This window comes from Vespa mandarinia, chromosome 19, assembly GCF_050613455.1.
Source record: "Vespa mandarinia isolate Hongniang chromosome 19, ASM5061345v1, whole genome shotgun sequence".
In the NCBI taxonomy this organism is placed as follows: Eukaryota; Metazoa; Arthropoda; class Insecta; order Hymenoptera; family Vespidae; genus Vespa; species Vespa mandarinia.
Genome location: NC_140828.1, coordinates 610,001 through 627,621, shown reverse-complemented (window position 1 = coordinate 627,621; position 17,621 = coordinate 610,001). Strand labels below are relative to the sequence as shown.

Here is a 17,621-nt window from a genome sequence, read left to right as displayed (position 1 = left end):
ATATATATATATAATTGTAATTTCATATTGATAAATAGAAGCATATCACCTATATAACAATGGTATATCCTAGTTTCTTGGAATATATTCATTTAAGTAATTTATAAGAAGTATATATACATACAGAGAAATTCATATTACATCAATTACATTTATTTGTTCATTGTTCGATCCGTGAACCCTAAAATGAAATAAATCATTGTTTAATTAAAATATTAATCTTAACTTGTTAATAACTATATTAACTCATTAAAGATAACATGATTGAATTTTAAATAGAATGAGGATTATAATAGAAAGGAAAGAAGAAAAATAAAGAAACAAACTAACCCATTCTTGAGCCATCATGAGTATAGTCGTGTTTGATAATTTTGGTCCAATTAATGGATTCATTTGCGCCATGTAACAACACAACCAGCTGGAATAATAATATATGTTTATCGATAATGATAGAATATTTTTTGATATTAATCTTTGAATGATACTTACAATAACCAACAAGTAAACGCTGTTAATATGAGAACAACTTGTAGTATTCTAAAGTGGATGCAGAGAGAAAAAACAAAAAAAGAAAAGAAATAGAGATATAGAAATAATTAATTGAAAAAAAATATCTTTAGATCTATGGGAAAAATTTTCATTGACAGATAGATCACAGTGGGATGGGCCGTATTAAAATATTTAATATATATCATACCCACGATTTGGTCCAGTAGGTACGAAACAAGGCAAAGCTATACCAACAGCTCCCCACAAAATGGTAAATACTAATATTGGTACTACGGATGCTCCCATTTTACGATCTATTTGAATTATATCAACGAACGAGAAACGAAGAAACAGAGATCTATGAAATAATGAATTCTGACCAGCGGGATGTTGGCTCGAGTGTGTGTAGTAATCACATGAGTAAAATACTCGATATAAATCGATATGATATCGAAGGTATCTCACGTGACTACAATGAATAATCGCATGGTATATCGTATCGTATCGATTCGATACTATATACCGCGAATTTCAAACGTAGAACAAAGAAACTATGTTTCCTTATAATAAACATATAAAATCGATATAGAAAACTTTATAAAAAATTCTCTTTAATTCTGTTTTAGAAAATTCTTTATTTTTTTTCTCTTTAGTTCGTAAAAGAAAACTATTGAAAATATCCTTGACAAAATTGATTATGGATCAGGGATGAGAGAGAGAAAAAGGCTTTGAAAGTAAATAATTCATATATGAATATATATTTTTAAGATAGATGAGCGATTGAAAAAGAAAAATATATATTCTTAAGTCAATATATCGAACTCTTAATAAATCAATCGTCGTTGGAGTTTATTCTTTGTGTAAATTAATCGTGCCTTTCGTTGATTCCAAACAAATATCAAATTTTCGATAATGAATATAATGCTTGATAAAACGGATGCTCCAGATAACATAATGAATACCAAAGACACTTGATTCATTTCAATTGGATTTGGTTTTTGCCATTCCTCGTCCTTCATATTGTGAAATGCTATTTGTTTTCTCAATTTTGATATCAAACCAATCTCGTGCAATCTTATGATGCTAACGATATAATACGATATATTATTTTTTATTTTTCATATAATAATATATATATATATATATATAATTTTTTTTTCGCATGTCGACGAATTATATACACGTGAATGAATTTAAATTTACCCTATATCTATCGTTCTTTTATATTTGAAATTTTTACTTATGGCGGATGCAACCCATGTCGTAAAATATGGCATGCCTATGGGGTTCAATTTGCAAAAATATTTTTGTTTTGCATTGTACACGTCCTCGTCGTAAAACATGGTGTACTCGTTAGAACAAACCTTTCTGTACATCTCCCTCTCCGTTTGCATGACAACTAATCGTTCTTCTTCAAAGAGTTCATTCAAAACTCGATAACCTTTCTAAAATATCAATTAATAATTATATATATATATATATAATAAAGTCTAATAATATAATCGAATATTATAAGAAGGTTGTTCGTTGTTTTTGCGAATTTGTTTCACGTTTTTTTTTTTTTCTTTTATTTTTTTCTTTTTTAAAGAAGAAAATTCTTGTATTTACCATAAATGCTAAATAAGGAATAGATCCGTTTAAAGTGACGATTTTATAATTTGTATGATTTTTCAAATGATCAAGATCTTTGAAAGGTTTTACATAAATTTTGTGCGTCATGTATGTAAATATCAAAGCTGAAAATGCTATGTGAATTAAACTTGAGAACAAACCAAGCGATAATTCTAAAATTCGTGATCTTCCTTCGAATTCCTTCGGGATACAACCTGAAATTCTCGACGATGATTAGGAAGAGATACAAAAGAAAAAGAAATAATCAATGATCCTTACCTTGTTTGCACATCATGGCGAAATTGTAGAAACAATGATCAATGAAGTATGCTTTTTGTTTGATTTTTTCGACGTAATAACAAAATATTATTTGCGATATGTGACTGAATAGGGTTAATATTAAATACATCATTAAAATCGAATACCATACTTTCCATGAGAATAAATACAGCATCCAATTTTTATCGTGCGTGTATTTCAGTTGAATGAATAGTCGTTGCCTATATATTACGTTTAATATATTTTATATTAAACGTTACATTTAATATATATATATATTATAGATATTATATTACGTACGTAGTACTCCAGAGTGCAGGCGTAAAATCAGCGGCCGCAATTCGGCTAGAATACATTTCTATCTTTGGTATTACATGGGTTTCATGTCTTTGAAGTTTACCTAATAAACCATCAAAAATATCGTCTTTTTGACTACCAGAAAACGTTTCGTTCGTGCGTATTGATTTTAATCTAAAAAAAAAAAAAGAGAAAAGAAACAAAAAGATTCGATTAAAATATCAATTATCGTACGACAATAATAATATTTCATAATTATTTGAAATTTACGTAAAGTTCAATGAGTCAGCCAGCAAATTCCATATGTCCGCGACTAGTCCTGTGATCTTGGTATCATTTTTATAGAAGAACACTATATTTTTTTGCTGTGATAAAGAGAAAAAGAAAAAGAAGAAATGTGTTTTTTATTTTTCATTTTAGGTAGATAAAGAAAAGAATAAAAAAGTAAAGAAAGTTTTCTGCCGTCGTCGTCATCATCATCATCATCATCATCATCATTATTATTACTATTATTATTGTTATTTTTATTATTTTTTCCTTTACCTGAAAGTAGGTAAGTTCAATGATTTGCCCTTGAAAATTATGCGTCTCGATTTCCCGTTGTTTCAATAATAATTCACGATGAAGAGTCGAGTAAGGATGAATGCTGAATATCGGTACGAAGTTTCCAAGATTTTTGTTCCATATTAAACCACCAATCGTATGCGAGATCACTAATAGATTTTGAATGGTTGCCATCAATAGGATACGTCTCATGGTGTTAAAAAATAGAAAAAGAAAAAAATAATAACAAACGAACAAATCTGACTGAGAATTAGATTTTGTCACTGAACTGTAAAGTTTAAGAATGACGTTCCTCGATTTCGATTAGTGAGAAATATTAACCATGAAATCGCGTGTTTGTTAATAATTTAGCATGCGAGCGAATATTACAGAGATAGAGGGGGTAGACATTTCGATAACGATTTATGTTATCTAATTTCCGCATATTAAGCTTTCAGCACAACACGTAACAATCACAGATTTTTTATAGTAGAGTTTGTGTAACACATCACCCCAATACATATACTCTTTACTCTCTTTCTCTCTTTTCATGCGACCGAGTTTTTTCATCCTCTCCCTCATCCCTCCCTACCATTTTCATCCCTTTTCCATTTCCATTAGTCATGTGTTATCCTTCCGTGTTGTTTATCGTAGTGCAAAGTGTCATTATATGACATTAGTTAATGTTTCCTAGTAAAAACCTATTTGGTAAAAATAGAAATATATATAATCTGAAAGAAAGAGAGAGAGAGAGAGAGAGAGAGAGAGAGAGAGAGAGAGAGAGAGTGAGATAGAAAAGACTCATTTTTAGGTACATTCATTATTTTCTAATGTGCGAGTTACGTTAAATATTTTTGATAAATCGACGATAGAGATGAAATATAAATTAAAATGTTTAATAATCTTAAAGTTTTATTTTATTATTACTCATTATATTGCATTAAAATTAATCCTGTTATGTGGATCAATTAATCTAGATATGTGTATATCGTTTAATAATATATATATATATGTTTTTTGTAATATATTAATTATTAGAAATAAGTATAAAATTATGAATGATAATGGGAAAGTAATTAAAATTAATATTTTAAAAATCACATTAAAAAATAATTAAATAGGATCATTCAAAACTTTTTTTTTATTTTATTAATATATTTAATATATATATATATATATTACAAACAATAGTACTACACAATGATATTTCGTTATAGAATAAATAACTATGTGACTAATGATAAAACATGAGAAATGGAAACGAAAATTCGGCTATATTGAAATAGAATATCATTTATTATAAAAGATTGATAGTCTCACGATATTACATATATACATATATATATATATATGAATATACATATACGTATATAAGAGAATAAATATAATATATTACGTAGATGAATGACGAAACAAAAACAAAACAAAAGAAAAATTGAAAACAATAATGTTTTAAGTTACAGCAACATACATAAGTTTATCATTACATCGTCGCTTTTTTTTTCGTTTTGTTTCTTTTTCTTTTCTTTTTCTATTTTTTTCAACAACATTATCTTCGACTAAATCGGATAAAGCATGATTAACGTGAAGGATATAAAGCGACAAGTATAATAAAGCTAAAAAGCATTGTTTCATTTAACATCGTTGATTCGAATGAAATTATTTTAACATAACGTAGCGATGTCGGACAATCATATTTCGTTATTACGAATAAATTAAATCAAATCCGCGTAATTACGTAAATTACGGATATTCGGATATTAATTAATACGTTTCAATGACGATCACGCTAATTTTCAAGCATGATGACGAAACGAGCATCAATACGAGCGAAGAAGTTATTGGACGAAGCTCTCGAAAAAAACTTAAAGAAAACCTTAGAACACGAAAACATAATTATTTATCTAATACACACGTTATCCACTATGCTTATTACGTGGTATATATTATTATTTGAATAAGACTAATATGTTTACGGATGATGTTCAAAATGGTGTTCTCTTCTTCATCATCTCCTCATCATTATTGTCAAAGTCGAAGAGAAGGTAAGCAATTAAATGCAAAAAATTAAATACAAAAAAACAGCCATGCAAAATGACATTCTCTTATCGAAAACGTCTTATTGATTCAATCTCGTTTACCTAGATAATATATTTTTTTATATAGAACCCCGTAAGAATAAAAAACAATCAATCATCATGGCCAAAACAATCAATCATCAGTTTGCAAGGTAATTAATTATTTAATATAATTATTTATTGTTGATTCGGTCGTTTTTTTTTGTTTTAATCAAGATTTACTTATTCAACATTGATTTATTGGATTATTGGCTTTTCTTTTTTTTTAATTTTTTTCTTTTTTTTTTCTTTACATCGTCTTTAAAAATTCGAAGAATCATCATCGTAAACACGATTTTATTTATTTCATTATTTAATTAATATCTTTACTGTTTTACGTCTAACTCGTTTCTCAATTTTCACGTCTAATTTCGATTCGTAAAAGAAGACAATGTGCTCTATTGCGAGTACCAAAATGGCCGCTAAAAATCCTATCGATAGAATACAGAATATAACGTAAATTTGATCGAAGTCGATCTTGTCGAAACGATTGTTCTCTTTATTGTCAAGTTTTGTTAACAACCAACGTTCCTTCAAGCAATCAACCAATCCAACTTCTTGCATCTTTATGATCCTATACGAATTGAAGTATATATTTCATTGAAAAACGATTTGATTCGAAATAATGATTTAATATAATTGAATCATACTGTTTAATTTATGATAATGAACTTACGCGATATCGATCGTTCGCTTATACGGTAGATGTTTTTGAATTCCAAATGTAATCCATGTTTTATAATAAAGATTACCAATAGGCATTAATGTACAAACGAATCTACTTATAACAGTAAACGTATCGTGTACTTCGAATATCGCATATTTATTTTTGTTACTACACGCTGTTCTATATATATCTCTTTCATCGTCCATGAACTTTATACGATTTTTCCATTTTGGATTATTCTTTATCATAATTTTCATTCTTTTCTAAAAAATGAAAAAGATAACAAAAAAAAAAGGAAGAAAAAAGAAAATCTTACGGTTAATCACATGTTCTATCATAATGAATAATTCGAAAATAATTTCATACCTCGAAGGATTCATGTACCATTGATCCACGAAAACTTAGTATAATATAATTGGTATTGCTTAATAGATCATCGAAATTATTGAATGGTGGTATCACTTCTCTGTTGGTCATACGATATATCAAATGCGAGCTAAAGGTTAAAAATATTAGCCAAGAAAAAATATTCTTCGAAGTGGAAAGTATCTTGAATTTGTCGAAGTAATCTGATGGTAGATATCCTAAGAAAAAAGTAAATACTTCTTATCGTTAAAGTATTATTATTATTATTATTATTATTATTATTATTATTATTATTATTATTATTATTATTATTATTATTATTATCGCATTAATTATCTAAAACAAAGTTTCCCAAAATATAAAAGAAAATTCAAATTTGCCCGCGCAATTCATTTTCAATAGCTCGATGTATCGAACGATGTATTGAAAGATGTATCGAACGATGTATCGAAATTGTTTTGAAAATTGTTTTTTACTTTGTTTCTTCTCCTTTTTTTTTTTTATTATTGATCGAATTAATTCTTTTCTTTCTACGAAATCCTATTGTCAAAATTTATCGTTCAACTTAAGTTTCTTAATCATTTAAAGATTTATGCGATTATAAATTTGTATATAAATATAAATATAATTTTAATACGATCGAATCTTTGGGAATCTCTGATCTAGAATGATTTTATCGATCCTATACATTATTTTTACCTTGGGAACACATTATAGCGAACGTATGAAAGATGTGATCGCTCAAATTGAAATTGATTTTGGTTTTATTATCTTCAGTATTTATTTCTGGTATCTTTTGTGCGAAATAACCGAAAAGACAGAGAATCACGAATATGGATATAATGAAGTACCAGGTTTTTGTCGAGAACATTTCTATTAACCACATATTATCGTATTGCCATTTCGGATGTATTAGCAAATTATATCTGAAAAAACGAGATAGAAAAAAAAGAAAAAAGAAAAAGAATAAACAATGAAAACACACGAAAGGGAAAAAAGAAAAATTAATTTTTTACGTCATGAAATCAATGTTCATGCAAATTGAATAAAATCTTTCAATCTTTTATCTTGATCTTTTATATTCTAATAAAGTTTAATGAAATGTAAATTAAATCGTACCCGGTACGATAAATAGGAATAGTATAATCCATATCTTTTTTACGAAATTTATAAAGTCCGGTTCGCAAAATGATATCAGTTTCGTTACGTTTAAAGATACCCATGACCCCATCGTAGGTACCATCTTCCAAAGGTTCACCGAATGTATTAGATTTGCTTTTCACTGGTATTAATCTAAGAAAAAAAAAAAAATATATAATTCGAAAATAATTCGATGATTAATATAATTTCGATTTTTTTCTTTCTCTATTAATATAATATTATCGTTTACGTACGTAAAATTTAAATAATCAGCGAGTAGCGTCCATACTTCGCCGGAAATACCTCGAATTTTGGTGTTGTTTTCGTAGAACATGACCACGTGAGGATCCTGGATCCAAGAGATATGCAACAAGGGGATTAAAATAAAGAAGAAAAAAGAAAGAAAAATTAAATAAGTAACTAAATAAAAAACTAATAAATAACTAAGAAATAAATTACTAGTAACTTAGTAATTTACATTGATATTAAAAAGATATTTATTGGGAATTGATTGAAAACATTAATTTTACGTTAATTCGTAATAAAAATTAGCTGCAATTATCTTTTTCTTTTTTTTTTTTTTTTTTCATAAAATAGACTTGCCTCACTTTCAATATCAATAGCTCATTTTTTTTATATATGTATAAATATATATATAAAAAAAAAAAAGAAAAAAGAAAAATTAGAAAGAAGGAAAAAAAGAATAAAACCTCATAGTAAGCCACTCTGATGGGTTCATGATGAAAAATGTACAACTCGGATCGTCGTCGTCTCGCTTGTACCTCGTCATTTAAAGCTGCGAATCTCGGTATCGAATATAATTGAACGAAATTTTGTCGATACTTGTCCCATATCAAACCATTCGCTGCTAATCCATTATCAAAAATATATTGAAGTAACGCGAGTATTAAATAAACTCGAAGGACGATCATCGGTGACCGTTCTTCGTAAACCAGTTCTATTGAATATACAGTTATAAGAAAATATAAAAGATACTAATGGCGACCTAAAAATATATGTACATATATATATATATATACATATATATATATATACATATATATATATATACGTATGGTAATATATTGAACCGTATCTGAAATCATTATTCCACGTTTCGACCCTAATGAACGGGGATACATCAAGATCGTATATGTCTGATAAATAAAAAAAAATTCCCGTTCGATAATGGTAAATGCTTTTACCTCTATTACCACCGTGATTATGTGAAAAATGAATGTTCGTCTAATGCATAAATACACATATAAACACATACAAAGGATAGATATAACAAACACGTCATGTATATATAAAAAACATGAATTGTATATTATACTTGACTTAATATGTATATATATATATGTATACATATATATATAATTTATTTATTTATATAGATATAAATTAACTTAGAGACTAAAACTTATTCGACGCGTTTAATAAAAGTACGAAAACAGTTTATTATTACAAATAGCGCGTCGAAGAGGCTCGTCAGTTTTTTTTTTTTTTTTTTTTCAGAATATTTCCTTACAATTTAAAAAATCCAGTCAGTCACTTTGTTTCTTTCTCTTTCATTCTATCGAATTAGATTGGATTTGATTAAATAGTTCTTTTCTTTTTTTCTCTTTTTTTTCCTCGATTTTCTTTCTCACTTCTTTAAAACCCTGACGGAACGATCTCTAACGTTTCTCGTAATAGAAAAATGATTAGAAAAAAAAAAAAAGAAAAAAAATTTGTATAATACAATCTCAATCAGTCACACTCTCGCTCGAAACACTTATGTTAGACGAACTCTAACAAATTCTAAGATCTTATCTTAGAGCATTTTAAAAATTATTATTCGCTCTACGTTCTATACACATACACGGTATGAAGTCGCATTAATTATCGGGTTTTCTTTTTTTTTCTTTTTTTTTTCTCTTTCTTTTTTTTCCTTTTTTTCCTTTTTTCTTTCTTATTTTTTTTCTCTTTTTTTTTCTTTTTTTTTTTTATACACACAAACGACAGCATTAAATTTTAACATCGTTCGCTATTTTACGAGGGCAATAGGTTCTTCCTTATGGTTGTTTTCTTTTCTTTTCTTTTTTTTTTCATTAGTACATTTTTTTTTATCAGAACATTTAACATATTCGATCGATCGATTAGCTTTAAGACGTACCATGACCATACTTTTTTTAAAATATAAATCTATTTCGTTCTTAGGATTATGGAGGAGAAGAATGCAGCACGCTAATTATGTGTATACGCATACAAAAGAACGAATTATGTATATATATATATATATATATATATATATATATATATACATATAGTTAATGTACATATATATCGAGAAATATGTGAGTGTACATTTCGTTTTTTTATAGGAAACTTAATATCATAACACGTATTAAACACAATCATATGCGTACGTGATAATACAACAGTCGAATCGCTTCACAACCTCTTATTGCAATAATAATAATAATAATAATAATAATAATAATAATAATAATAATAATAATAATAATAATAATAATAATAATAATAATAATAATAACATAAAAAGGAAACGATATAAAACCAGCCTTTGTTTTCTTTCTCTTCTTAGTTTCTCCCTTTTTTACTTCTTTCGTTTTGTTTATTTTCCAATTTTTTTTTTCTTTTTTTTTTTTTTTTAATATTATAAATAGATCAATCGAAGGTAGAAAAATTCGGTGTAAAAAAAATTTCATATAATTATATCCTTATTAGAGATAAATATATCCAAGGATAGATTCATATATCTTAGATATTTTTATCAAATGCGATGATTATTAATTTATCCGATGCGATTCAGTCCATATTCAATTCGATATAAATATTTTGGCATAATATATGTATAAAATAGAAAAAAGCACGATATCGTTATTATATGAAGAAATAATAATTTCATTATTTAAATACCATGAGATTATTTTTAAAGGATGTATTATGATAATGATAAAGACATTATCATTCATTTCATGTTCATTGACGTTTATACTTAATATATACCCCTCCCTTCGCGGATTAACAAAATTCTTTTCTTTTTTTTTTTTTTTTTTTTAAAGTTATATTACATTAATTTGAATTTTTTAGCGAGGCCTATTAATTCCCCTAGTATTGAATTTGTATAATATTTCAATTAATACATTTTATTTCATGTATTTGAGATATATAGAGATACGTTATTTCATCAGTTATGCTTCTAAATAATATTGCTTTTATGAAATGCGTATCACACACACGCACACGCACACGCACACACACACAGATGCACGCACAGATATATATATATATATAAACCTACAGAAAATATATAAAATTCACCCATGTTTTTTACAAATAAAAAAAAAATATATATATATATATTAAAATCATCCGCGGTCGGAGGGGTAACTTAATATGAAACATTTTTTCTGAAGAGAGTTACTGGATGGGGGAAGGGGAAAGCGTATGGGGGCTTAAACGCGTATAGAAAACGTTTTTATTTCGTTCGTAGAAAAAAGATGACGATAAAAAAAAGAACGAGTCATCCTATCCGAGCTAAGTAAATATAATTCATAAAAAGATCACGTATGCATATATATATATATATGTATATATATATACATATATATATATTACGATAAAACTTATATCGATACGCGATTTCACATCAATCGTGAAAACGCTTAAATGCGTTAGAATAATAAATGTTTCCTTTCGTAATGTCCTTTAGGATAATCGATTTTGTTTGTTTATGTTTTTTCTTCTTTCCTCTTTCACTTAGATACCCTGGTTTCGGTAGTTACTTTACTCGGATCTGGTAACCTGACGACTAATTGCGCACCATTTTGCATTGGTCTCGTGCCATTCGACGCGTTTGTCGTTTTACCTATTATCGGTTGAGGAACTGATGGTAAAACTTTTTTCGCACCGCTCAATTTCGGCGAGCAACACTGTTTGTTATCATCGTAATCGTTTAAATTAACATTATTAGTTTGCGATTGATAATTAACAGTCTTGTTAGGTGTATTACTGTGATCGTTAAAAATAGAAGCAGTTCTTTGCTCGACGATGGATTCCGGATTTGAAAAGTTTTGTTGTTGGTGCAACTTCAATGCATTATTGTGATCATTTAAATTGCATACCAATGAATCCATATTGGTCTTAAACAATTGTTCCTTTTGATCAGCGGCTTTGTATATAGGAGCTGAGAGTTGCGTTGAATTTGTCTTATTGGTACTCTTGTGACTGCTCCCCGAATAACTCGTAATCGATTCATTGCAAAAATCGCTCAAATAAGTTTGATTCATATACCAATTGTGTAAACGATGATGAATCTCTGGAAATTGTGGCCTTCGATTAGCTACCTCGTGCCAACATTCTATCATCAAACTATATATCATCGTTGGACAATCCTCTGGGCATGGTAATAATTGACGAGAACGTATCATGTCGATTACCTCTTGATTGTTATATCCGTAATATGGCTGTTTGAAAAGAATTTCATTGTTGTTAAAGATTATTAAAACGAACGTTAATGGAACTGTGTGTTTTCTAACCTGCAAACCGTAACTATAAATTTCCCATAGTACAACGCCGAAACTCCAAACGTCCGATTCCGTTGTAAATTTACCATACAAAATTGATTCCGGTGGCATCCATCGTACTGGCAATAAGCTTTTAGATTGAACTCTGTAATAGTCACTGCTATAAATATCACGTGACAATCCGAAATCGGAAATTTTCACGGTGAGATTGTCTCCTACTAGACAATTTCTAGCAGCTAAATCACGATGAACATAGTGATGGCTCGCCAAATATTCCATGCCTATATAATAAGTAAGTTCGGTTAAAGATAATTATCAAATGTATATCATCAATCGATTGGTTATTTGGATTCCATGGATTGAAATGAATTTGAAACCAACCGGATGCTATTTGCAATGCGATATGAAGAAATTCTGGTTGCTCCAATATCTTTCCAGTTACATTGTTCAATGGAACGTCCGATCTTGGCGAATGACAGATTAAAAATTCGTGCAAATCCCCCTGTGTCATATATTCGAACAGCATACACATTGGTTCACCTTTTAATATAACACCTAACAAACAGATTATATTTGGATGTCGAAGGTCCGTCATTAGATCGACTTCTCTTTTAAAATCACTCTGTGTTTTTGGACTTGCATTCTCTTTTAATGTCTTTACGGCAACATATATAGGTGGTTCACATTTATTGCCAGTCTGCAGTTCACCTTTATATACTTTTCCTGTTGAAAGTGTATAGATAAAAAGAATAGTATAGAGAAAAGAAAATTATTTTATACATAATATATAAGAAAGCGTATCAAATCAATATATTTACAAATTTTAATTTACTTACCAAAAGCACCCTCTCCAAGTTCTTGCAATAATACCACATTATTTGTGGTAAATTGAGGTACTCTGTTATTCGAGGTTCTACTACTGCCACTACTTAATGTCCCTGTACCTGGAGTCGTGTTGCCTGGTCCAGCTAAAAGAGAACTCATTTCCATAGGTTGTGTAGTACTGCGTCTTCCATCATATATGTTTTTGTCGCATTGTATTCCAGTCAACATCTAAAATATGAAATGTACCATAGGATAAAGAAAATCTTGGAGATTCTCGATTGTAATATATTCTTATTACTAACTTTATTTGAGGGTAAGTGATTCATTTGTCTTCTGGACTTTCTACTTCTGTAGCAACAGCAATAACAAATTATTATAGTAACAAACCCTCCCATTAGTACAAAACCAACAACCGCATAAATCCACAAATTTTCAACTGTAAGATAAAATTAAAATTAATACTTATAATTAAAATAATTAATTGTGTAATAGACATATACATACATAAACAGATTGTACAATAACTTACCACATTTAGGTATATGACAAAATTCTTTTTGCGTCCTATTATTAGCATCAACAAAACACCAAGGCTGTATTTCTTGACCAGCCGGATTTCTACAATATGAATGTCGCCCAGCTAATTCGGGATAATTAGAAATGTGAAGCATTATTAGATGAGACCATTTCAAGCAAGGCCTACCACTAATGCTTGTTTTCACTGTACCACGATAAGACTCTCCATTGCCCCAAAAACAGTAATCGTCTGTAAATTAATATACATAACAATGTGTATTCATTTCTATGTATAGAAAGTAATATAAAATTAACAATACTAACTTTCTTGTACATTATTTTTTGTAGATATACCAACGCTTAAACAATCTTGTGCTTCTGGACTGCCTTTAAGTGGTAAATCAGAGCATTCGAGTAAAGGCACTTGTCCAATTAATGGATGTCTCTTTGCAATCGCATATTCTGTCCTACATAATTCATTTTCCAACAGTTCACATTCCTCCCGACATATTCTTCGTAATTTTCGATTCATTTCGTTTTTATTGGACGAACGACTGTCTCCGTAACTTTGATTGATTATTTTCTGATTGCTTCCTTTTCTCTCTTTGCTTGGATTGAATTCAAAACCAGGACCTAACGTAGGACTTCTTTTTCTAGGAAGTCCATGCGTTCTTGTATAATCATCTAACATATCCTCTCCATCACCATCCTCCAAATGTTCATCTTGATTAGACTGAAGACGATTAAACAGTTTACTACTGAATTCTGAGAATTCACTATTCTTTGGTTTTGGATTATTTGGTGGGTTTCGACAAATAGGAAATGTTGAATAACATAAAGATGGTTTGGCGTAGCTTTCACAATTGGAAGATAAATCACTGTCATCACAAAACATAAATGTCAAATTGTATCATTACTACTTTCCAATAAAGTAGTTCTAATAAATAATATGCTTACTTTGAAAAGTTTATAACACCAAAAGCTTGGATCAATTTGTCTTCGAGCGATTTTTGAGTCATTGGATACAAAATGTAAACGGTTTGATTTCCAACAAATTGTGCACAGGTTTTACCCACGTAGATCTGTAAAAAAAAAAAAAAGAAAAAAGAAGATAAAAGAAAACATATAAGATAGTATCCTTACTTTATTAACATTTGTTACTACATAATAAATATTTACCTCACAAGTTCCTTCATGATTGTCTTTCTTCCCAGGTATTGCATTAATACTTGGAAATCCAGCAAAATTTACCATACCTGATGGTACTTGCATATTGACGTTTTTAAGGCCACTGAATGTACTAAAATCCACGGTGCTAGACTGGGAACTAGTCGGTTGTGGACTGGGCGATAATATATTTAAAGAATTTGTGGGTGCCAAATGAGAGATGTGTGGTGTTGACATACCAATCCCTGAGATATCCAGTCTGTTTGTATTATCCATCCTAAAATCAAAGACAATCATTCATGAATTTACCTTAAACTGATTCCCCTTACAAAATATAAACAAAAGCATGAGACTTAACCTCTACTTCCAATTTCAGAATGAAAATATGTATACTTGTTTGAAGTGTGTGTGAGAGAGATAGAGAGAGAAAAAGAGAGAGAGAGAGAGAAAGAGAGAAAAAGAAAAAGGAAGATATTGTACGAGAAAAATAAGAAGAATATAAGGACTTTGTTTTTTATGAATTTATTATTAAGAAAAGTAAGTGACGTTTAACATACAATGTTCACATAACCTCATATAGTAATACATAAATAATAAACGATAACAAAGAACATAAGCGTCACCTTCTTTCCGAAAAGTTGGTAAGATTTTTGGCGATATATAACCCTCGTACAAAAATACAAATATTTTCTAACAATGCTAGGTACAATAGTAGCTTCATTATTGTAAATTTAATTATCAAAACATTAATAATATATCAAATGTATATATTATTTAACACCACACCCGCGGAAGCCATCGGCAAACTAGAATCCGGCGTGTTCTCTGCATTGATAGAAGGGTTATCGCGCGTTTCGAAATGCGCATGCGCAATTATTTTTCTTTATTCTTTTGTTTTGTTTTGTTTTTTTTTTAAACAGTCAATTCGAGAATTTCAAAAGACACGGACGACTTATTGTCGTGTTTCCTTTTTTTCGAGTGTATATGGTGTTGTAAATAATGAAAAAAGAAATAATAATAATAATAATATTGAAAAAAAAAAGAAGTGATAATTACCCATCGATAAAACTAGATCCAGCAGGTAAACCGGATGAAAATTCGTCGGTGTCCAATGTTGGGTTATCTGAATGTACAATGGGACTAACTGGAGCTGAAAAAGGTAAGTTTTTTCTTTATTTTTTAGGTTAAAATTTTACAAATTGAAATAACTTTGTTTTCTTTTTTATTTTAGCATAGTAAAGAATAAGGGAAACGAATGAGAGAGAAAAAGGGAGAGAGAGAGAGAGAGAGAGATAGCATAAAGATTTATCTTTTTGCTTTTTTTTACGTAATATGCACGTCACGTTCATTAATTATGTATATATTCATATTATACGATTACCAAAAGATTTCTAAACTTGTTCCATTCAAATTCACCATCCAATATTTCACGATAAAACGATATATATGTATGTGTATATATATATATACATATATATATATCTATAGAAATATATATAATATATGAAAGTAGTTCGGAATACTCATTTACTGGCTGGCCGTCATAAAGAAAAGGGGATGATGATAAGGGAAGTACATTTATGATGGGTAGAAGCAAGATGAAGGCGAAAACTTCAAAGCACGACGTTTCGTATCATCTTCCAGGACTCAATTTAAGTGTAATATCATCTTACCACGATATACTTTGTTCGTCCTCTCTCTCTCTCCCTCTACTCTTTCTCTTTTTTTTCCTAGCTCTTACTTTTTATATACAGTTACCGTTACTTTTGTAAGTTACAAGACGAAAATCATCATCGTCTTCGTATAAAATAAAACAAAAGAGGAAAAAAGAGAAAGAAAATAAATATATGAATATTCGATATCGATCATGAAACTGATGATGTCCTAATGTAATGTCCTTTTTATACATCTACAGTTTTTAAGGATAATGAAAGTCACTCTCTCTTTTTTCTTTTTTTTTTTTTTTGGCTGTTCTATACATCATTTTACATATCTCTTTTTCCTTGCTCTTTCTTTTTCTTTTTTCTTTTTTTTATTCTTTCACACATACCAAAGAGAAAAAGAAAGAAAGAAAGAGAAAGAGATCTACTTGCTCGAAAGGTTTACTTTCAAAAACATGTTAAGTTATTTACGTACTTTGCTTAGTCTACAAAAGTTTCACTAAGGCACGTGCTTTCAGTTATTTACTCTTAGGTAACATGATTCACCATCGTAGGCGTCGTATAACGGTACAGAAGAAATAGTTGCTCCCTTCAAACTTGCCACCCACCCGTAACCCACCCTCACTTTTCTCATCGCCTTTTCTTTTTTCCCTATCTAGGGATTTGGTCATGGTTCGTTCGAGGGTAGATTCAGATTTCTGATATTATTTGCTTTTGTGATACTACAGTGTTATTTACGGACAAGATATTTTCTGATTTTGCGTGAGAAAGAGAACAAAGATAGAAGGATATGGTAAAATTAAAGATTAGAACGAGAAAGAAATATTGAGTAACGTAGAACTTGCACTAAGGACAAATATACACGTACGTACATACATACATACATACATACATATATATACATATAAATACATATAGGGTGTCTCTCCCTAAAAACCAATTCCACTATAATATAAACCCAAACGATTACCGTACAAAATTGCTTTTTCTTTTCGATGAAACTCTAAAAAGGAATCGAATAGAGAGAGAAAGAGAAATAGAGAGAGAGAGAGAGGAAGAGAGGAAGAGGTCTAAGGAAGCCGTTTGATGTCGTTCCTTCTTGTAAGAAAATTCGTCTATTATGATACCCATTGAAAATGGTTGGACCTCCTTGCCCATCGCCCTCTATCCCTATCATCGCTTCCATACCAGCCATTCCCCTTTTGCCCTCTTCTATCAGTTTTGTATCCAACTACCTATCAAAAGTCTATAAGAGAATCGTTTCAAACGTCACTCAGTATTAACGTTGAAAAGCATGACGTAAAAATGGCATAACGTGCCAACATCACCACCAACCAACCGACCAATGAACCCTCACAGTTTACTCAATTTTTTTCGTACCCATTGACAATCCCACTCACTCACCGTA

General features: G+C 29.4%; 4 protein-coding genes across 11 annotated transcripts in view; all 4 read right to left on the bottom strand.

The window, feature by feature from the left end:
- Positions 1-20: 20 nt before the first annotated feature.
- On the bottom strand, positions 21-922 carry LOC118449774 (V-type proton ATPase subunit e 2). The gene is made up of 4 exons (XM_035884749.2): positions 698-922; positions 490-537; positions 331-418; positions 21-181 (listed from the first exon to the last, which is right to left on the bottom strand). The coding sequence occupies exons 1-4, from the start codon at positions 793-795 to the stop codon at positions 161-163; spliced, it is 255 nt and encodes an 84-aa protein (XP_035740642.1). The 5' UTR covers positions 796-922; the 3' UTR covers positions 21-160.
- A 391-nt stretch (positions 923-1,313) lies between these two features.
- On the bottom strand, positions 1,314-3,669 carry LOC118449785 (uncharacterized). The gene is made up of 7 exons (XM_085662820.1): positions 3,220-3,669; positions 2,947-3,041; positions 2,680-2,850; positions 2,380-2,600; positions 2,098-2,315; positions 1,693-1,934; positions 1,314-1,572 (listed from the first exon to the last, which is right to left on the bottom strand). Exons 1-7 carry the CDS (start codon positions 3,430-3,432, stop codon positions 1,314-1,316), a joined length of 1,419 nt encoding a protein of 472 aa, XP_085518946.1. The 5' UTR covers positions 3,433-3,669.
- A 1,976-nt stretch (positions 3,670-5,645) lies between these two features.
- LOC118449784 (glutamate receptor ionotropic, kainate glr-3-like) lies at positions 5,646-8,608 on the bottom strand. The gene is made up of 7 exons (XM_085662689.1): positions 8,220-8,608; positions 7,764-7,858; positions 7,489-7,662; positions 7,069-7,295; positions 6,370-6,587; positions 6,013-6,266; positions 5,646-5,910 (listed from the first exon to the last, which is right to left on the bottom strand). The coding sequence occupies exons 1-7, from the start codon at positions 8,439-8,441 to the stop codon at positions 5,646-5,648; spliced, it is 1,455 nt and encodes a 484-aa protein (XP_085518815.1). The 5' UTR covers positions 8,442-8,608.
- Positions 8,609-10,538: 1,930 nt separating this feature from the next.
- Ror (tyrosine-protein kinase transmembrane receptor Ror) overlaps positions 10,539-17,621 on the bottom strand; it is a 188,181-nt gene continuing 181,098 nt past the window's right edge. For 6 of the 8 annotated variants that reach the window (XM_085662808.1, XM_035884907.2, XM_035884908.2 and 3 more), the window contains 10 exons: positions 15,609-15,702; positions 14,565-14,829; positions 14,343-14,467; positions 13,710-14,263; positions 13,399-13,635; positions 13,172-13,305; positions 12,881-13,097; positions 12,426-12,767; positions 12,057-12,325; positions 10,539-11,984 (listed from right to left, as the gene is read on the bottom strand). In XM_085662808.1, the coding sequence (XP_085518934.1) occupies positions 11,274-11,984; positions 12,057-12,325; positions 12,426-12,767; positions 12,881-13,097; positions 13,172-13,305; positions 13,399-13,635; positions 13,710-14,263; positions 14,343-14,467; positions 14,565-14,829; positions 15,609-15,702 (2,948 nt within the window). In that variant the 3' untranslated portion in view covers positions 10,539-11,273. Of the gene's footprint in view, positions 11,985-12,056; positions 12,326-12,425; positions 12,768-12,880; positions 13,098-13,171; positions 13,306-13,398; positions 13,636-13,709; positions 14,264-14,342; positions 14,468-14,564; positions 14,830-14,910; positions 15,057-15,175; positions 15,386-15,608; positions 15,703-17,621 lie in introns of those variants that run through there. The other 2 variants (XM_035884914.2, XM_035884915.2) reach the window with 2 other exon arrangements.